We start from the raw sequence: 21,729 nt of genomic DNA, 5'->3' as shown, positions 1-21,729 counted from the left end.
CTTTCTGGCCCCACCTGGTTGACACCAGCCTAGTCCCCAGCATGGGGGCGCCAGGCTGGCCAAGGCCACTCACACATGGGTTTCAGCTGCCCGATGAGCTCTTCTTTAGTCCATTTCGCCCACTCCTTCTTGTCGGTGTTGATGGAGCAGAGGATGGGGCCGCAGGGCTTGCCGCAGTCCTCAATGGCTGGCACATTCAGGTAGTGCACCAGGACGATGTCGGGGTTCTGTGGGGAGAGCAGAGACTGGCAGCATGAGGGTGGCATGGAGCCCGCCAGGGTCAGGGCCACCCCCAACCCCGCAGGTACAGGCAGAGACTGAGGCCCCAGACACCCGGCTCTCTTGACCTCGCACTGCTGACGGTTTCAGCCAGATGGTTCTGTGGTGGGGGCTGTCCAGCGCACGTGGGATGTTAGCAGTCTCCCTGGCCTCCACCCACTGATGTCATTAAGCCCCTCCCCCTCCATCTGTGACCCCTGGAAAAGTCTTCAGACATTGCCCAGTGTCCCCTGGGGGGCAACATCACCCCTGGTTGAGAAACTCTGACCTACACATCAGCTGGTATGGGTGTAACTGGGAACCATGGGCATGAGGTCCAATTCCCTCCAACCCAACATCCCTGACCTCACACCACAGCCACTGCCGTCTCCCTCCTTCACGCCCAACACGGGTTTCCCCCTCACAGCTTGTGGGATGCCCCCAACACAGGCATCATCACCTGCTTCTCCCCAAGGGGAAAAGGAGCTCCCAGAGCTTAAGGCCCCTCCCGCTGAGGGCTGGAGCCCCTCCGCCTTCAGCCGTGGTCTTCTCCCTTGACGAACAGCCCCACAATGAAGCACTTTATTTTATTTTTTTAGACAGGGTCTCACTCCATTGTCTAGGTTGGAGTGCAGTGGTGTGATCTCAGTTCACTGCAACTTCTGCATCCCGAGCTCAAGTGATCCTCCCACTTCAGCCTCCTGAGGCTGGTACTACAGGCACACACCACCACGCCTGGCTAATTTTTGTATTTTTTGTAGAGATGGGGTCTCACTATATTGGCCAGGCTGGTCTTGAACTCCTGGGTTCAAGCAATCTGCCCGTCTCAGCCTCCCAAACTGCTGTGATGACAGGCGTGAGCCACCGCACCCAGCTGGCACCTTCCATCTAAGCAGTACCCAGGGGGCAGCTGGTGCCCAGAATCTCTGGGAACTCCTCCCTAGAAGAGCTCTTCTGTCACCCTGTCTGGCTCGTCCACTCTTTCTTGTTGGCTTCTGGGGCAGAGTTTCCCAAACTTCTGGGCACCAGCTGCCCACCGGGTATTCTGGGAAAGAGCTCTCAGTCTGAAGACCTAAAAGGCCCAGTTTCGGCCCTGCGCAGTGGCTCATGCCTGCAATCCCAGCACTTTGGGAGGTCGAGGCGGGCAGATCATGAGGTCAGGAGATCGAGACCATCCTGGCTAACACGGTGAAACCCTCTCTCTACTAAAAAATACAAAAAAAAAAAAAAAAAAAAAAAAAATTAGCCAGGCATGGTGGCAGGTGCCTGTAAGTCCCAGTGACTTGGGAGGCTGAGGCAGGAGAATGGTGTGAACCTGGGAGGCGGAGGTTGCAGTGAGCCGAGATCGCACCATTGCACTCCAGCCTGGGCGACAGAGTGAGACTCCGTCTCAAAAAAAAAAAGCCCAGTTTGTCTCAAATCGGTTCTATTTAGCAGTCAGCCCCTTCCCGTGACATCTTATTAAGAATGTCCTCTGTCGCTTTCTGCCCCGAGCTCGGACAGGACATGCCAAGGGGCCTTTGTGAGGCAGCAGTGTCGCTGGGATGAGCATCGGGCCTTCTGTGGCTTTCTTATGGTCTCCCCAGAAGGCAGCGCTGCTTATCTGGCCACATCAATATTGACAAGTTAAAAAGAAAAAAAAAAAAAAAGCAATCCTGTCACTTTCTAGATGCATCTGGATAAGCCAGAAAAACCTAGCTAAACTCTTGCATCTCAATCAGAGGGTATTTCTTGAACCTTTTTTTCCCCTTTAGACAGGGTCTCGCTGTGTCACCTAGGCTGGAGTGCAGTGGCGCAATATCGGCTCACTGCAACCTCCACCTCCCAGGTTCAAGCAATTCTCCCACTTCAGCCTCCTGAGTAGCTGGGATTACACGTGCACGCCACCACAGCCTGGCTAATTTTTGCATTTTTAGTAGAGACAGGGTTTCACCATATTGGTCAGGCTGCTCTCGAACCCCCGACCTCAGGTGATCTGCCTTCCTCAGCCTCCCAAAATGCTCGGTTTACAGGTGTGACCCACCGCGCCCGGCCTGAACCATTTTTTTCTTGCATTGTCCTAAGGAAACATGACAGGATATCAGGATGCTGCAGGGAATGATGGAAAAAGCCACGTGGAAGGCTTCATCCTGTGCTTTTCCTCCTGATAGAGGAAAAGCTGCTTTGCCCTCTGCTTTCCCCGGCTGGTGGACTAAGACTCAACCGTGAGTCCTGAGACAGGCAGGACCCCAGGCAGGAGAGAGCTGGGTCTACAGCTGCTTTTTTGGATGTTGTCAGGGCAAGAGTCATACATGAATATATGAATCAATCAATCCATGAATAAATAAAGACTCAAGATCACACCATGACCAATGTAAGTAAGGTGACTGGCATAATTAAAAAAGATTTTCACTAAGGGTTCAAACAGATTTTTTCCTGCCAATACTCAGATAACCAGGAAACTCAATCAACATCAACAGGAGCCTTCTCCTTAATGGCGGCTTTTCTGGATTGTGGTAATCATGCTCCTTAATAATCATGATAATCCCTGACATCAGCGCAGCACTTTATTCTTTTCAAAGCACTTTCCAGCCATTATCTCATTTGGTGCCGCTGCTAGCCAAGGAGGCGGGCAGGGCAGGGCAGGGCAGGGGAGGGTGTCCTCCGTCTATAGTGAGGCGCCTGTAGCACTAAGAAGTTGTGCCTTGCCCAAAGCTATGTGCCAGCAGGGCACAGCCTGATCTGGAAGCCAGGGTTCTGACTGCAGGTTCAGGTCCTGCCAAGACATCTGGTGGCCTCCCTTTCTGCTTGGCCTAAGTACTGTCTCATCTCCATTTCACTTCATTCTTGCAGTATGCCCAAGAGGTGGGTCGGGTAGATCTGCTATATGCCCTTTGCATGGAGGTGGAGAGACGGGGTGATTCACTGTGTCCTTGCCCCATGTTCTTCCTACAGACCAACATACTGGCCTCCTGGGGACTGTATCTGAGCCGAGGGCTCCTGCCTGTGCCTGGGCACAGCCAGGCAGCAGTGCCAGCTGCTGAGCAAGATGAGTAAAGATCAAAGGGCTGCAGGGGCCAGTAGGCCACCCAGGGCTGCCTCTGATTCTGGTCCCTGAAGCAGGAGCCTGGCCCTGCAGGAGGGAGCTGAGATGCCAGACGCCTGGGAGATGAAAGGGCTGCCGCATCCTGCTCCACAGCCCCGCTGAGCACAGCCTGGGCACCTGGGACCTGCTGTGGGAGGCCAAGGTGGTGGGCAGGCAGGCAGGGTCTCGTGGGGCAAAGGCCCTCTCTCACCATGAACCCAAACTGTGGAGTTCCTGCACGAGAGCACCCCAAACGCTGCTATCTCAGGAAGTTCTGCCTGCAGGGCTCAGCCTCCATCTGCATAACCAGCCTCCGCCTATTCTTGGAGGTCAGACACCAGGATGCCCTCCTCTTCCAGGAAGCCTTCCCTGATTCCCTCTCTGCCTCTACCCTAGTAGGATGGCATTTGGCTTTGTGCTTTAAATGTCTGAACATCAACTTTATTTCCTCAACCTCAGGGACAATGCCCTGGAGCTATGACAGTCCAACAATCACCGGTGCTTATTTAAGGTTTGTAGAATCAAATTAGGCTGAATTCTGACCTCCTGCTTGTGCCCTCCCTAGACCTGTGTTCTCCTGACATCTGGCTTCAGTTTTCTGGGTCTGCAAAGGGCAGGGAAGCCTTTCTTTCTTTCTTTCTTTTTTTTGAGATGGAATTTCACTCTTGTTGCCCAGGCTGGAGTGCAATGGCATGATCTCGGCTCACTGCAACCTCCGCCTCCCGGGTTCAAGCAATTCTCCTGCCTCAGCCTCCCGAGCAGCTGGGATTACAGGTGGGTGCCACCACGCTCAGCTAATTTTTGCATTTTTAGTAGAGATGGGGTTTCACCACGTTGGCCAGGCTGGTCTTGAACTCCTGACCTCAGGTGATCCACCCACCTTGGCCTCCTAAAGTGCTAGGATTATAGGTGCGAACCACTGCACCTGGCCGGGAAGCCTTTCTAAACACAGGTTGTTGCTAGGAAGGTAAGATACAATGCAAGGCTGGTTCTTCATTTTTCTGGGTCTGAGATCTCTTTAAGAGCCTGACACAGGCAGTGGATACCCACCCCATCCTCCAACATACCCCAAGGCGCATCAACACTTCAACTCAAAGTCTCACAGATCCACTGGTCAGCGGATCCCACTTCAGTAACTACAAACATAGGGATCGTAGCATCTAGAACTACCCCTTTCAACTTAGGGCACATGCCCAACACCCGGGGCTGGGGGGTCCCTTCCTGGGAACCTCCATGCTGGGCCTTGCCTTTCTCCCTTGTTTTGATACAATTAGCAGAATGTCCCAGCCCCTGGCAGGTCCAGGAGACCAAGTGCAGGATCAGGAGAGATGCTGGAGCAGGCAGCCTCCCGGTTTCCATCCCAGGGCCTGGAGCTCTTGCTGCTGGAATGCCCAGAGTTGAGTAGTAACGATTTCCTGGCGTGGGGCTGGTTTTCAGACACAGACTGATGGAGGTATTTTTGGAAATTTGGGGCACACATTGCTTCTTGGCAATGTTGCAATTTTATTCATTAGTTTTACATTTTATTGGGTGTTTTTGGCAGAAAAATATATTAGCCTTGAAGTCCTCATGTATCAGTTTCATGGAGTGCTCGCAACGGTGTCAGAGTCCTCGCCGAGCGCTTTGCTGGTGGTGAGATGGGCTCAGGCGGACCAGCTCAGCAGGGCGGCCTGGAGGAATACAGATGCCAGCCTGGATCTGAGAGTCACGGCAGGGGACACACCCTGCCAGGGCCCTGGATTCTGGATTCTGGACAGTTGTGGCGTGAAGTTGCCTTTGTCTTGTCCAGGCTGCCCTGATGTTTCCGTGGGGTTCACCACCCTGTCAGGCCTTGTGGGTTCAGGCAGGGAAGAAGAGCTTGTGGAGAAGCCCCTCCCTGGGTTATGGAGTTTTCAGGAGAGATGCTAGGGGTCACCCCCCAAAGTGAGTGTGACCTTTGGAGATGAGCCCCTGCTTTCCCGGAGGCCTGGTCGGTGTCAAAGGCTGGGGAGAGGGAGCCCCGTGGCATGGTCTGTGACTGTGGTGGTGGTAGGGGAAGCCAAGATAAGTAAAAGTCTCAGAACTTCCACAGCCTTCTGGAAGAGCTGCGGACTAGGGGATCCCTCCTCCCTCTTGGTGCCTCAGGCTCCTCACCCATAAGCATGGAAGCTGCGCCTCTTTCTCACTGGGGCTGCTGCAGGAAGCAGGGTCAGGCCTCGGAATGGGTGCGATGCCGTCAGGACGGACAGAGGCCCCGCTCTACCACCACCAACCGCCACCAAAAACCAAACCCAGACGGAACAAAGCCCTGACATGCTCCCCGAGAGGGGGAGGTGGGTTAAGCCTCCAGCGGGCAGTTCTGCTGCTTAGAGTCCCCTTCCTCCGCCGGCAGCCCCAGCCCGTCCCAGCTCTCCTCTTGCTGTGTGCAGAGGCCTTTCCTCCACCAGCATCCAGCCTGGGGCTCTGCCCTCCCTCTCTCCCGCTCTTTCTCCCTCTTTCCCTCTCTCCTTCTTTAGTGGCCTTATCTAGCATCCTGACCTCACACCCACCAGATTCCCAGGACATCCAGATTTCTCTCTCCAGCCCACCTCTCCTCTCTTGCCTACCTGGCTGTTGACAGCACCCCTTAAAGTCCTCAAAATACCCACGACTTCCCAGGGCCGACCTCGCCTCCCAACCTCCCGCTCAGACACTTGGCCCCTCCAGGCTTCCCACAGCTGCCCAGGTCTGGAGCCCGGGAGTCATCCCCTCATTTTCCCTCCCTCTCCCTCAACGGCCAGTCGATCATCCAGTTCTGCCAATTCTCCCGCCCCAGGAAGCCTGATCCTCCCATTTACCCCCTGCCTGCAACCACCAAGTCTGAGCCTCCACCTGTTCTCCTGCTCACGTGGGAGTGTGCCCGACTCCCGGGTGTCCTCACGTCTGCTCTTCCCCTCCCCGACCCATCCTTCAAACAGCAGCCGGCGTGGTCAGGCTGTTCCGGACGGCTCCTTGGCACTGAGATCAAGCCCACACTCCTGCCACGGTTCCAGGCCGGGCCACCTGTGCTTCTTGCTGGCTGCTGCCTGCCTCGTGAACCTGGCTCCCACCACCCCATTCCCCAGATCTGCTGCTCCTCTCCCTGGGCTGTGGTCTCTGGCTGCCGCACTCCGTGCCACATTGATCCCAGGTCACTTCCTTGTGGAAACCTCATTCAGCAACCCCGTTGACAACAGTGCCCACCTTGCCTGGCTCCTACCTTGCTGTCTTTGCAGCACTAATCTCTCAGTTTCCACTCAATTACTACCCGGGTTTGGCCTGTTTTCCTGGCCACAAGTGTGAGCTCCGGATGGCTGGGACTGTCTGCAGGGCAGCCACATGGCAGGGGCTCCATCCCACCAACTGAAAACCGGGGGCATAGCAGGGTGCCGCCAAGCTGCCCCAGCACACGGGCCAACAAGCCTGCCAGGGGGCACCTGGCCTTGGCTGTGGGAGCTGGTGCAGGGGTGATGGCTGTCTTCTCTCCGGAGACTCAGTGTCTCAGGACCAACCCTGGAGAACCCCCAGGCATGTCTTCTAGAGGGACAGACAGAGACTGAGGGGCAGGGAAGGAGTCTTTGTCCACCCCAGGCATGGGCTGGAAGAGGAGGGGGTCCACTCCCTCAGATGGGGCCCAGGAGGGGTGGCATCTGAGGGGGTCCATGAGCCCTCTGCCCCTCTCCGAGGGAAGTTCAGCTTGTCCATTAACCCAGCTGTGCCTCCTGGAAATGCATTTGGAGCTGCAGATCTCCCCGGTTCCAGACTCCCAGGGCCCTGCCAGGCACAGGACTCGCAGGCTGAAGGTGGTGGAAGGGCATCTCCCGGGAGCCTGAGGTAGAGTCAGTCTCTTCTAGAACCTTTTCTAGATGGCATCTTTCACCCAAACCGCAGGGACAAAGAGAGGACAGGGGACAAGCTGAGGGCCTTTCCTCCAAAAGCACAGGAGAGGCTGAGAACGTTCTGCAGAGAATGCCTGCTCAGTGTTAAGCAAACCCTTTAGTGCTGGCCTGAACATTGCCAGGAGTGGGTGAGGCAGGCAAAGGGCTCATGACGGGCCTGGCCCCCAGCGGCGCTCATATGTAAGGCCACCGACACTGCCTAGTAAATGGGCATGAGGCGGAAGTGGGGAGGTGCTCCAGGCTGCAGAGGGGAGCTGAGCTCTGCACCTCCCGCGTGCTGAGCCCACCCTGGGTGTGTGCAATTGGCCCTTGGAGTTGGTTGAGGGTACAGCAGTGAGCTCTTCCGCAGAGACCCACGGAGGGGACTCAAGTCACCCCCAGCAAGAGCCTTGGGGATCTCACATCCTGTTCCTGGCTGCTTCCAGGGTGGATCCTGGGCCAATGGGTGTCAGGCAGCAGGGTCCCATGGCCCTGGCCTGGGCTCCTCCATCTCCGCTGAGGAGGAGAAGGCCTGGAGCCAGGACCCTTTTCTGTGGAGTAAGCAGGGTGGTGATGCAAGAAGTGGTTAAAAATGCAAAAAGCTGTTGGTTTTGATAAAGAAAAATGCAGCTGCAACATCTGTTTGACTCTTGTTTGCAGCTTCATCAACGCTAAGTGGTCAATAAATCAGAGTGGCATAGCGTTCCGTTTCTTCTGGGGCTCAGTCATTAATCTCGTGCCAGTTCTCATGAAAAATGAAGGAGAGAGGCCGTGTGATAGTGAAAATGTATACATTACCCAGAAAGTCATAATAGCATGTAATAGTGCCACACACCTCCTCACTTGCCGCTGGGGGCGCGGGGGGCGGGCCTGTGTGCCGCCAGCCAGACAGAAGGGAGACGGGCAAGGAAGTAGCATTGTCGGCATCGCAAGCTCCTTCGATCTTTGCATTTGTCATATTAGTACCGTTTATATATATTCTGAATGTCCCATAAACCTCATCGTCAGAGGCACAGGCTTCCCTGCACCTGGATGCTTAATGAACAACGAGGGTAGGAGCCCATGAAACTGGTGTGCAAGGCTGGCAGGGAGAAGGGCAGGGTTTATTAGGGAAGGGATAGAGGGCGACACTGGGTGGCACACGGCTGTGGTGTCACTAGGCTGCAGGACTGTGCAAAATCTTCTCGCCCACCTTCTGGCTGCCCCAGGTAGCTGGGCCCCTGTCCTCTCTGCTCTGGGTAAAGGTGTGAGGTGGGACGATGGTTCCACTAGAAAGGAGGCTGATCATAAAGGCCTTGGCAGGCTTGGGTTCCATCCCCACTGTCACCCACTGAGGGTGGTCAGGAGGCAGGGGGAGGGTCAGACAGGCCTGGAGGATGGACGGAAGCACAAGAAGGATGCTCCCTGAGAAGGGCCAGGGCACGCGCGCACCTGCTTCTCAAGTCTCCCAGGATCTGCCGGCCCCTGGAGGCTGCCGTCTCCTTGGGTCTCTCTTCCCTGCCTCTGATGGCTCCAATGCATGGTACTGTGGCCTTCCACGGCCACTCGGGGGTGGGAGCGTGCCTGGACCCACAACACACACCTCCCAGTGAGCATTTCTGTTTTCAGAGATCGCTTTCTGAGTGTCAGCTGTGTCTCGGGCTCCACATTCAAGTTCTACAACCCACAGGCGCAGGTGTTATTGCTATGCTCGTTTACAGAAAGGAGAGTACCTTGGAGGGCTGAGTCTCTGGGTGCCAGCCCTGCTTGAAGCCACAATCTCACACCTCCAGGCCACTGCCCCAGGGCTCTGTGGGGCTCACTAGATGTTTCATGGGAGGGCTGTGCACTCAGCCTCAGTGCTCCGGGCGGCAGCAGCCCAATTCATGTCTATGTCAGAGGAAAAGCAGGTCCAGGGAGCCTGACTGGGTCATGTGAGGTGTGGGGAGCTGGTAGGACCAAGGATGGGGCTGGAAGACTCCTGGCTGGTCTGTAAGCTCCTCAGGGCAGGACGGAGGCTGCAGATGTCCCTGTCTCCACATCAAGGGCCCACAGTAGTTAGAACACCCTTTGTGGGGTGTCCAGGGAGTGGGGAACAGCCTTCGGGGACCCTGGAGTTGAGCACCTGGTAACTGGGGTGCAGATCTAGATCCCCAAAGTTGGGAGCTATTAAAGGAGAAGCAAAAAGAGAAGGGAGGGAGTAGGAACTGAAAGAGGGGCCCTGGTGTCCCCAGTAATAGGCAGGGTCAGTAGTCAACTGTGCTCTTCTGGGGGCTCGGTCCTGCAATCTGTGCTGGGACCAGGGATCCCCCACTGTGGCTGAGTGTGGCAGGGCACACAGAACACCTCCATGCTTCCTTGCCAGTGCTTAGCAGGGCCAGCGGATTCTGAGCGATGCCTGGCAAGGGATTCAGAGGGCCTACAAGTGAGGGCAGAGGTAGGCTGCCTTTGGGGTCCCTGCAGCCCCTTCCCACGGCTGCCCTCATTACGCGAGCCTGTGCGCCAGCGGGAGTCGGGCCGGCAGCCCTTCCCTGCTTTGGAGGGAGGCTGGGAGACTTAATTAGTTAATGTGGGTAAAGTGGTCTGAAGATGAAAAACCCTGGGTAATTGCTGAGTGCTGCTGCTGTTGTTATTACACAATTACCAGAATTTTCCAGTCATGGGAATATAGTTAAACAATTTCCACCTGGTGCGGGGTTCCGGGAACCATGCCGGCTCAGGGGCTGGCTTGCTCTGCCTCCTTTAGCCCAAAGGTAGTGTAGGAAAAACACATTTATGGTGGGAGATCAGGCCTGGCACAGTCCTGGGCACATCCTAGACACCCAGAGAGTGCTGGCCGAAGGGAGTTCTCCAGTCTCGCTGAGCAGATAAAGATGCATGTACCTCGAGAGGGGACAGAGGGTCCCGTCTGCCTGCACTTTCTGGAAGTCTCTGGAACAGTCCCACCCAAAGGCTGCGAGGGGGTCAAGCCACCCTAGGGGGCGCTGCTGGGGAGGGGAGGCATTTTCATTGCGCAGCAAGCCCTGGCTGCCCAACAGCACATGTGCATGGGGGCCGGGGCTGGCCTTATCTAAAATCATTATAAATGACCCAGGGGAAGACATGTCTGATAAAATCTCCACATTTGCAGATGACACTAAATTTTAATGAGTAACGAAAAAGCCGGTGTCGGAGGGTATGGGAGCTACAGATGCATCCCAGGGCAGTGACGTGTGGGGCAGCGGGCTCAGGATGAGTAAAGCAAACTGCCAACGGAGGCTGGCAGCCCGAGCTGCCATTGCCAGACCCGAGAGAGTACCTCCCAGGATCCACAGAAGCCACTGGTTCACAGTTGTTGCAGGGACCAGAAAGGCCCAGCCTGGAGAGCAGGGCACGACCTGGAAACTGGAGACAAAATGGCCAAGGTGTCTTTGCTGCAGAGCTCGGTCTGAACTAGTGAGTGCAGGGGTGAGGGAGCATCAGCCGAGGAGGGGCAGGCAGCTCCAGGAAAACGAAGATAAAGGCTTTCCGGTCCAGAAAGACAAAAGTCGGGAGGAGATGTGATTCGAGTCTTCAGAAAAGGGAAAAGAAGTGAAAGCGTGCCTCTAACTCTACATCCATGAATGCTAAGAATACGGTTCCCCCACCCTGGAGCTCAGGGAGGTAATTTTAGCACAATCAAACTACACAGCGGGCAGTCAATGTATGAGACTCATTATTCCACGGCGACATGGGCTGAAACATATAAAGAGATTTTTCTAAAATGGGTGACATTAGTTCCCAGATGACTGATCCATAAGGAGTCGTGCAAGAGATCGGGATGCTGGGGACTATCTCTCTCTGGGACCCCCAAATCCAGGAGACACCATGATGGCCAGTGCCCCCACCAGGGTGGAATCCGGGGCTGCAAGTGTCAGCCGGACTGTTCAGCATCCAACCATCCTTCTCTCGCTTGCCAGGGACCTGTCAGGGATGCAGGCTGCTGGCATCCTGCATTTGGCAGAGCCTGAGCTTGGATGAGATTGTTGGTTGGTGTCCTGTCCTGTTCGTCTCCTGCTCTCACCTTGAACTAATTTTTGATTTATTGGCAATGCTGTAAGAGTTGCTCCGACCACCCCTGGGACAAGAAGCCATGGGCCTTTCAAATGGACACAGGGAACTCCTATAGGGAAAAGGTCCTTCTCAGGGCATGCAGCCCTGGCCCAGCAGAGACAGAGGGTGGAACAGTACAGATGCTGGGCAATCAGGTCTCAGAGGGCTGCAGTCATCACACCTCTGACCTCCTGTCCCTCCCAGGAGCTAAATCCACAGCCACATGGCCTCCTTACCAGCCTCAAAGAGGTCCCGCCTGCAGCCTAGACCGGCCTTGTCCTCCTGGATGGCTGGAAGCCAGGCCTGCTGCCCTCCCCTGCCTCTTCCATCCTCTCCAAGCACGTGCGCCCCAATCCTGCTCCCAGAGCTGGTGTGCCTGCTCAGAACCGTGCCCCATTAGGCAGTGAATCAAGCCCATCAGATGACAATGGCACCAAACAGTCATTGAGGCATCTCTGGAGTGACCGATGTGCTCTGGAGCCTTTCCTGCCCATCTGCTCCCCTCCACAGCTCTGGAGGAAGTTGGGCATGTGCCGCCATCCCTGCTGGACTGAAAGGTGCTACATGATCTGCCTGACGGCCACGTGGGTCATGGAGCTGAGCCAACCACCAGCACTCATTCTTTTTTTTTTTTTTGAGACGGAGTTCGGCTTGTCGCTCAGGCTGGAGTGCAGTGGTCGGATCTCAGCTCACTGCAAGCCCGGGCCCGGTTCATGCCATTCTCCCGCCCTTCAGCCTCCTCGAGTAGCTGGACTACAGGCGCCTCACCATCTCGGCCCGGGCTATTTTTGTATTTCTTAGTGAGAGACTTGCTTCACTGTGTTCGCCAGATGCATTGATCGCCTGACCTCGTGATCCGCCCCATCTCGCCTCCCCAGTGCTGGGATTACAGGCTTGAGCCACCGCGCCCGGCCCACTCATTCTTTTGATAAGAGTTTTCAAGTTTTCTTTAGCAATCCAGCCATGTCTCCAACCCAGTCCAGGCATGGAGCTTGTCACTCAGGCTGGCTAAGCCGCATTCTTCGGGCCACACTGATCCGCTCAGGGAGAAACTCATGGCTCCACTCAGTGCTAATCACTAGGCTTTGGCTGGAGCCACTTGGAGGCAGGGCTGCTCTTTCCTGCTGGACTCGAACCTGGGAGAATGAAATCTAGTGCTCCTGGAAGCCATCTCTTGCCAGCACATGGAGGCAGAGAAGGGAGCTGGCGTGAGGAACAGGGCTGAGGGGAGAAGACACAGAGCCTCAATGCCACTGATGGAACACAGGCCAGCACACCTCAAGACTTTTCAGCAATTCCAACCCCCAAATCTCCTCTTCCCCCAAAGTCAGGTCAAGTAGAGTTTTTTGTTGCATCACCCAAGAGCCCTAATTCCTAAAAAAAGATCATGTCTTCTTTCTGCTAAGCTGGTCACTTTCCACTACACAATTCAGATGATCCTATGGTTTCAATAACCCCCACTGCTATGATTGCTGAGAACTAGCATTTCTTCAGACCTGTATGCTCCAGGTGCTGGGTGCTAACTACTTCCCAGGACTTAGCTTGTTTAATCCTCACTGCAACCTCACAAGGCAGAACTGGTTATGGCCCCATCTGCTTTACACATAAAGAATCTAAGTAGTCCATCAAAGCCCTGCCCTTAACTTAAGCCCAGGACTATCTGATGCTGAGGAAGCAGAGTGGTAGAGAGTGTGTGCTCCAGAGACAACTACCTTAGGTTCGAGTCTGGGTTCTGCTATCTCCTAGCTGCGAGCTTTGGGCAGTCACATCTCTGTGCCTCAGTTTTCTCATCCATACAGTGGAGAGAATAGTAGTGCCTGCTCCCTGAGGTGGTTGTGAAGACTAAACAAGATACAGCATTTGAACAGTGCCCGCCCATGGGAAAGCTTCAGAATGGCCAGGTATTATTCTGACTGACCTCTCCAGTCAGTGTTACGTCATCTCACAGTATTGCTAAGGACAAAGTTTTCCTAAGATCGTATGGAACTTCCAAGTGGAGCAACATCAAATTAATTCAGACACGGCTTATTTGGGAAGTGTAATTCTTTGAGATAGGAGCCCATCTAGGCAAAGTTAAATTCTTTTCAAACATCAAGGAAGCATCATGATCTCCAACAGATGATGAGCTAAACACCAGCCATTCTTGTCCAATCATGAAAACAGGGTCTCTGAAATAATTGTTGGCTATCTTCCAAACTCTGGAAGAAAACAAAGCTCCATTTTCCTGAAAAATATTCCGTAACTCTCCACGAATTAAAGAGGTGGGTGCCCCATCCCCATCCTGCACGTTGGAAAGGTGGGATTCCCGTGGGCTACTGGGATCATTTCCAGTCCTCATCCAGATGACACAGGCGTCAAGTGAACCACAAGCCCTTGAGGAGCTCCGGTGCCTCCAGCCCCTTCTGCAGTAAGCACTGTCCACTTCCCGGATACTTTATATATTTTAATTTGTGCATGAAAGATCCGCCAGGGTCCTGCAAGTCAGGGGTCTCCGAAACCCTTCTGTTTACTCCTCTTGGAACAGAGAATACTGAGGTGGGAGGAAACTTAGGGATCATCCAGGCCAACTTATCCACCCCCTTCCATCTCCAGTTGGGAAAACTGAACCAGGAGAGACTGACTTGAACATCATGCAGCAGACAGGGAGAGAGTGAGGACAGGGAGCTGCACCCGACCCCCATCCTCTGCTGTCTCCCAGCTTTGCCCCTTCCTGATGTTCACAACCTTCTGAAGCAAATGATTACACCTCCCTCGCTTTGCAGAGAGAATTTGCAGAAAAGCGGAGCTGGTTGTTGTTCACCGCAAGTGGCATTCAGAACAAGGCTGCTTCTCGGCCAGCAAACTTCTTCACAACCTTGACTATGAGTAGGGTCCCGAGATGTTTGGTGGGCTTTCTGTTTAGCATCTCCCTGGTGGTAGTGATGGCAGGGCAGGTGCTCTAAGTAGGGACGTCTGGGAGGCTGGGATGGGGCCACCCTTCCTCTGCTCTGGAGGAGCAACTAGGGAGCCCCTGCACTCAATCCTGTTAAAGACCTAAACCCCAAAGCTTTCCTTTGACTGACAAATGGGCTGGCCGTGGAGGCAGCAGAGGATGATTTGTGCCTGGTCCATCAAGCATCTATAGGATTTTTATGCTCTGCCAACGGCAATGGTGAGATTCCAGCAATTGTTTTAGAGGGAATCATGATTAAATTGGGCTGTATGTTTTTTTAATGTGTTCCCCAGTTCCTCTTTAATACCTTGGTAGGACAAGATAACGTGTAATCACTGAAGTAATTGTGGCTCTCAACAGTTTATGTCTTGAAGGAGTGACTAGGGGTTAACAAAGCCACTGCAGGGCAAGGTTTGGATTAGAAAATACAGTTTTTCTTTTTGTTATTTTCTTTTTAAATCCCTCTTTATCTTATTCCTTTCTCCAGTGGCTCCTGGAGCTCGCTGATAACCTGTAAGCCTCCTCGGGTAATAACGGGACCTGCTGTACTAATGACATAGTCAAGTCTGGGGCCGGCCCCTCTGCAGAGCTGCTGCGGCAGGCCAGGCTCTTCCCAGAGCACATGCCTTTGCAGGAAGCACCAACTGGTCCCCGAGACCAGTGGGGCTCGACATCCTGAATACCGACGCCCATCCAGACCCCATCTTCATCACCACATCCTGAAGCCTCTGGCTGGAGCCAAGCAGCGAGGCTGCCCTGTGCCAGCCCATTGCAAACGGCAGAGGAGAGCAAGCTCGTGAACCCCGACACTGCCTCAAACTGTCCCTCTTCTGGCAGATGCTGAAGACAATGGTGGGGTGGGCATCTGTGGCTAGCAGGGGGCTGGCAACCCCACTCACTCCTCTTCAGATGATGCGAGAGAAAGGCCTGGCTTCCTCCAGCTTCCTCAGAGCAGGGGCATCTCTAAACATCGTGCTTAGAGGCCAAGACCCCGTCAGCCCGGTGGGGGCAGAATCAGGCCACAGAGCAATCCCGCCACTGTGACTCCATGGCCACCAAGTCTGAGGCACTGCTAATGCCAGCAGAGCTGAAGGAGGGGAGAGACAGGAAGGCGTGCTGGTTTCCTCTTGGTCCCTGAGGCCACCGCCCCAGTCTCCCCTCACTGCCTTCCCCATGCCCCCTGGCATCAGCCTCCTGACTGGTCTGCCTTTGAGCCAGGCACTCCCATCCAACTCTGAAAGCCACCTTCCCAAGTCCCATCTCTGATGACGCCACCCACTGCTAACCTTTCCTGGCTCCCCATTTCCTGTGAATGCAGCCCCACTGCTGATTCAAGTGGCCTCCATGATCAGCCGGATCCACCTCCCATGCACCCTTCTCACCCCTCTTGGCTCAGTCAACCAGACCACTCAGCCTGCTCCGCCACCGGCCCTGCCCACGCTGTTCCCAAGGCCTGGAATCCCTCCACATTCCACCTACTTGTCAAGACCCAGCTCCAACATCACACTGTCCTTGCAGCTTCCCTTTATCCTTCCAACCAAAATAATTTCATTCCCCTTGGGACTCCCCTGACAGCCCTCTGTGTCTCTCCTGCGGCATTGGCCAGCCCCACCCTTTCCACTGATCTTCAGACTGGCTGGCACCTCCGTTCCTTCTCTGGACCCCAGGCTTCCGGAGAGCAGTGTGTGCATCAGAAGGAAATGTATTCCCTGATAGGCAGTCAGCAAGTGTTGGTTGAATCAGTGGTGGGTTGACTGCATCTGAACGGGGACACTCATCCTGGATCGGTCACTAGAGACAGCCCCTGTGCTAGGGGCTGTGCCAGTCGGTAGCTGGCACACCCACCACCTGCCCATCACCCTCTCCCTTTATCTTTTCCACCTTCACCAAGGCAGAGTGAAGGACATGGCAAGGGCCTTTCTGGGTACCTCTGCATGCGAATTTACTGCAGTCTTCATTTTAACCCAGTTTCTCTGTTTCCACCTGTGGGAGCAGTGATACACCAGGATGATTTATTCCAACCAACCACTCACACACAAATCCCTACTCCCCATCTTGGCCCTTGGAATTTTGCACTTAAACTATGGCGGACGACACTCTTTCCCGCTAAGCTCAGATGGGGTCCTGGAAATCTCACAGGCAGGGTTCCGTGTTGTCATTACCAATTGATCACTGCTGGTGTGGGAGACAAAATATGGTCCTCATCTCTGCACACGCATGCACAGGCGCAATGCAACCCCTTAGCGGGGAGACCCACAGCACTCACTCCCTGTTTGTTTTTAGGTCTTACCACGGCTGCCTTGAAGCTGAGAAAACAGAAGCTGGGCTGAGGGCCTTGGCACCAGCCCAGGGTAACTGGGACACCCATGTTTGCAAAGAAAGCATTTGTGAAGTGTGAAGAAATCAGAACAGCACCGTTCAAAAACTGTGTTTAAATTTCACTCAAAATGTTCTATTTTGTGTCGAGGATAGAGTCCCCTTGGAAAAAACACTTTCTGGCATTTGGAAACCACTGTTGCTATGGAGCTGTTAAGAGACGTTAGCTACCAGGGGACAGCAATTAATTGCGGTGGCTGCAGGTAAATCAAGCCAGCAGCTCCTTTGGAGGAAGCTGATGGGAAAGGGGATCTAAAAGGCAATGTTGAAAAGGAACTTCTGTAATCCCAGCACCTTGGGAGGCCGAAGAGGGCGGATCACCTGAGGTCAGGAATTTGAGACCAGCCTGGCCAACATGGTGAAATCCCATCTCTACTGAAAATACAAAATTAGCTGGGTGTGGTGGTGCATGTCTGTAGTTCCAGCTACTTGGGGAGCTGAGGCAGGAGAATCCCTTGAACCCGGGAGGCAGAGGTTGCAGTCAAACTTCCAGCTGAGGGTTTCAGATGTTTGAGGGCAAAGTGCCTTCTTTGTGATTTCTTTGTGCTTCCTTCATTTTTAGGAGAAAGGACTCAGTGTGTGGAGCTGATGGGAAGTCAGGCTTTCCCTTCAGTTAACCTGAAATGACGGGGGTCCCAGCTCACCCACTCTCCTGCAGGGAGCTCTGAGGTGGGATTCTCAGCCTTTTAGAGGAACAGTTTCCTCTTCTCTAGAGTGGGGGTAACTGTAGCACTCGTTTTGCAGGGTTTTCATTCATTCACTCATTCATTCATTCATTCATTCAACAGATTAGCTCTCAAGAACCACAAGATACCAGGGACTGGCCTATGTTTGGGGTCTACTGTGACCAAGTCTAAGACTCTGCCCTCAAAGATCATGGAAGAGACAAGCTATAAACATTGGAATAAAGAATAAGGTGATTCTGGATGGCATGAGGTGGTATGAGCATTAAAAATGGGGGTGGGGGGAGAATTTAGCCAGGGAACTTGAGAAGGCCTCTGAGGATGGGACCTTTAGCTGTGTCTGAGATGATAAAAAGAAGCCAGCCGCGGGGAGCTCTGGGAGAGGAAAGGCTTCGGGCACAGGGAATAGGGACGAAGACCTCAGGACAGACTCGGGCTCACAGGGAGCACTCAGGAAAACAGCCGTGAAACGAGAAAGCACAGAGGTTCAGCCTGAAGAGCCAAGGACAACGGCCAGTGAGGGCCAAGTTCCATGATGGCGGCTCCACGTCTGTCTGGCTTGCTCAGCCTCGAGCCTGGCACCTGGCCCAGAGCTGGGCTTGGAAAATATTTGTTGAATAAGTGAAATGGTTCAGGAACGCTTTAATGTTGAATAAGCCTCCACATGGAACTGAAGATTCAATCTCTCAACAGAAAAAAAACCTCCGCATTTTGAGATCACCAGGATAGGCTCATGCTGGCGGCCACGATCAAACACTCACAGGGAGAGACCCATTAGGGAGAAAGTTGCCAAAGTTCGGGTGGTGGAAGGCTTACTCCGAAAGAACACTCTGTTTTGCTGGTTATTTGTTGAAGAAAGGAGTCAATAATGGCTTATAATGAAGTCAGCTGTTTTCAGCAGCAGATACTAACTTTGGAATTCAAATAAGATAGAAAGAGTACACCAATCTGTTATCTTGCCTGCAGCCAGATGATGGAAAGAACTTGGATGTGGAGTGGAATCAGGCCTTAGCTCAAATTTCACCTTGGCCACTTCACTGTGTGATCTTGGGCAAGTTACTCAACCCCTCTTGGCCTTGTATCCCTTCCAGGTAAAATGGGGATCCCCCCATCTACCTGAGGATGCCAAAATCCATTGAGAGGATTAAGGGAACCGTAATGGAGGGCACCCAACAAGTTCCCAGCAAGGAGTAGCCACTCAGTCACTGATAATGAGTTAATGAGCAAAACCAATCTCCGCTTCCTCCTCCTCCCCCCATACCTCCAGGGTCATGAACAGAAAGAACAAGGTCACTGGTTTGGTATTTGTCTTTGGAGGTGACTAACTCCCGATCTGACAGTTGTTTCTGCAGAACTAAAGATCTGACGCGATTACAAGGTCACACGAGGTCACCCAGAGAAGATGCCTCACTGTCTTTAGCATGTTCATTCTCTCTAGAGGCGCCCGGGAGCCGAGACGTGGCCGAGCTGAGCTGGTGCCCAGAATTTTGCAACAAACCATGGCCGAGTGAAAACCAAAGTGACCTTCTCGGAAGCAACGGTCCCAGGGCCTCGCTGTGTTGCTAGCACCCCCGACCTGCTCAGGATTGCACAGACATCTCCATCCCTCTTCCAGGAAACTTCCAGAAGGGCCAGCACTGCACCTGACACCTCCCTAGCCCCCTTGTTATAACTTTCCTTGTGATTTAAGTCCACTCCCAATGATGGAGAGTGTTGGCCTGCCACTGCTGGGCAGAGGCACCGGACAGGAAATTAATTTCTTAGTTTCTTATTAACTTTGAGGGGAGTATCTCTACCGAGCTGCACTGCCAGGACGAGGTTCGCCAGGGCTTCCAGGAATTTGAATATCAGAGATCAGCACCGAGGCGCGATGCTCAGCCTCTCCTGCCACCTTCTCCAGCTGGCGCCTGGCTTAGCAAATGTCTCAGGAGCCAAGGGAAAATTCCTGGCATCCCAGACCGCAGGCCCTGGTGAAAATTCTGCTGACATGGCCAGGTGACAGTGACAATGTATTACGGCTATGACCTGTCACTGTGAAATAAAAGGGCTCAGGGGCTCTCCAGCACCCACCATGGGGGGTCCTCCCAGAGCCCTTGGCTCTCTTGGGCCAGTGGCCCCTCTTCTGTGGTAGCCTCCCTCTGGTCGCCCCTATGAGAGGACCTCTTTTCCTGGCTGGGTCCCTGCCTACTCCCTTCAGTTCACCAGCCCCCAATCAGGGTGCAATGCCTCTCGAGGTCCTGGCCTTTTCTCCACTGCTGGGCCTTGCTCTTCCCATCATTGGACAGAACGTTGATGGATTACTCCCCTGACCCTATAGCCTTTCCCTCGCACTCTCTCTCTCTCTCTCTCTCTCTCCTGCTTCTACCTGTTCTGGCCCCATGCATCCAGCACCTGTCCTCAGGGCCACCTCCTCCAACACCTCCTCCCTTCTTCTCTTGTCAAAGGACCTTCTGGCTTGGTCTGAACTGTCAGGTTCAATTCCTCGAGCTAAACCTTTGAATCTTGCTGACCCACTCTTAAATTGTCTTTGTTCCCCAGCTAAGAACCAGCTGATCTCAGCCCTGGCCAAGGTTTGCCTTGGGGGCCTTGGCTGCCTCTAAATCATACTTTCTCTACTCAGTCCCAGACCTCTCCTCCAACTCCCTCTCTCCTGCCTCCTTCTAACCCACATTTATGAGGTACCTGCTCTGTGAGTGCTGGGCGGATACAGACATGGCGGAACTGAGCCCTGCTCTCCAAATGCTGACAGTCTCCTAGTAAGATATTCGTGCAGAACAAGGCAGCATAGAATATATTCTCTCTCTTTTTCTTTATTTTGCCAGAGGTAAAGGAAAGTTCTGCCAGAGAAGGGAAGGAGGGCTGAAGACTGGTTCTGTGTTCTCCAGCTTCCAGTCACATCTCGTTGGTAAGCCACCTCCTCTCTCCCTTTCCCAGGGGGCAAAGCATCATGGGAATATCCTGGATGAAAGTCAGGCTTCCATAAGGTTTCTCAGCCTCACAACCGTAGACACTTGGGGCTGGATAATTCTTTGTTGTGGCGCTGTGCTGTGCATTAGAGGATGCTCGGCAGCATACCTGGCCTCCATGACTAAATGATTCAAAGGGTGATGACAAAAAATTGTCTTCAGACATTGCCAAATGTCCCTGGGGAGTAAAACCACCCCTGTTTGAGAACCACTGGGCTCCACAGTGGCCCCACGTTCCGCTCACTCTCCTGATGTCTATTCTGGGAGGGCCCATTTTCTTGTTACTTTTGCTTGTGTACATATACATTGCTTTGAATGTGTGCAACATTTAATGACAGCATCACATGCATTGTCTGCATAGCATTTATTCCCCATCAAAATTCATTTCTCCCGAGGCGGGTGGATCACTTGAGCCCAGCAGTTCGAGACCAGCCTGGCCATCATGGTGAAACCCCGTCTCTACTAAAAATACAAAAATTAGCTGGGTGTGGTGGCGCACACCTGTAATCTCAGCTATTCAGGAGGCTGGGGCATGAGAATCGCTTGAACCCAGGAGGTGGAGGTTGCTGTGAGCCGAGATCATGCCACTGCACTCCAGCCTGGGTGACAGAGTGATATTCCATCTAAAAAAAAAAAAAAAAATCAATTTCTTCTCAATTTTGTCATTGTGTGTGTTTGGCGGGGGGCAGCAGCGAGTGAATCTCATCTGCCAATTGTTCTCCCATCCTCCTCATGGGGGATTATTTAGGAATGGGTATATGACCCAATTCTGGCTCATGAGGTAAGAGAAGTGTGAGGGTTTCCAGGAGAGGGTTTTCCACTGGTAGGAGCTGTGGAACATCCCATTCTTCTTCCTTGTGACACCCGCTATGTGTCATGTGAACCTGGACTGCAGTCACCTGGCTCCCGGGTGGGGGCACATGAAGCCACCATTCAAGATGGCAGAGCTGGCTGGTGACATGGATGAGCCCCTGAATAGGTTGACCCTGCAGTTCGCGCTCCCTCTGGCTTTCCACAGAGGTGATAGAATACATTCTGCATTGTTTAGGCCAATTTGAATTGGGGTTTCTCTCCCTAGGGGCAGGAATAGCTTGCTCGATGGTGATGGTAGATGGCAGGTGGAGAGAAGCTGGACTGTAGTTTTCCTCCTATGAACTGGGTCTCATACTTTCCTCTTCATGCCTTCCCTCTCTCACATTGGGTGAATTGTGAAGCCTGTTGGCTTGGGGGAAGCCACACAGCCTCAGTTGCCTCCCTGGCCCCAGCCTCCCTAAAATTTCTGTTTGAGATGCAAATTTTCTGGTCAAATGTGAATAAATCCCTTATTTCCCTTCCCTATGTCTAATTTGGGATCAGTATAAGAGACAAGAAAAAAGCATTTCTGTATTAAAAAAAAAAAAAAACAAAAACGGATGGCTCTACATTGAAACTCAAATGACATAACAGCTTTCAAACTGGCATTTGCAATTGGGCTGAGTTAACCTAATTCAATATCAAAGGAACAGGGAAGTTTTTAATTATCTCA

At 53.4% G+C, this 21,729-nt stretch overlaps 1 protein-coding gene across 16 annotated transcripts in view; it reads right to left on the bottom strand.

The window, feature by feature from the left end:
- Positions 1 to 21,729, bottom strand: part of CAMTA1 (calmodulin binding transcription activator 1) — a 953,012-nt gene that overhangs the window by 128,036 nt on the left and 803,247 nt on the right. For all 16 annotated transcript variants that reach the window (XM_031668331.1, XM_031668354.1, XM_031668438.1 and 13 more), the window contains one exon: positions 74 to 227. In XM_031668331.1, coding sequence (XP_031524191.1) covers positions 74 to 227 — 154 coding nt within the window. The remainder of the gene's footprint in view (positions 1 to 73; positions 228 to 21,729) is intronic.

The sequence above is a fragment of the Papio anubis genome, chromosome 1, assembly GCF_008728515.1.
Source record: "Papio anubis isolate 15944 chromosome 1, Panubis1.0, whole genome shotgun sequence".
Classification (NCBI taxonomy): Eukaryota; Metazoa; Chordata; class Mammalia; order Primates; family Cercopithecidae; genus Papio; species Papio anubis.
This window is presented reverse-complemented; position numbering and strand designations above follow the sequence as displayed.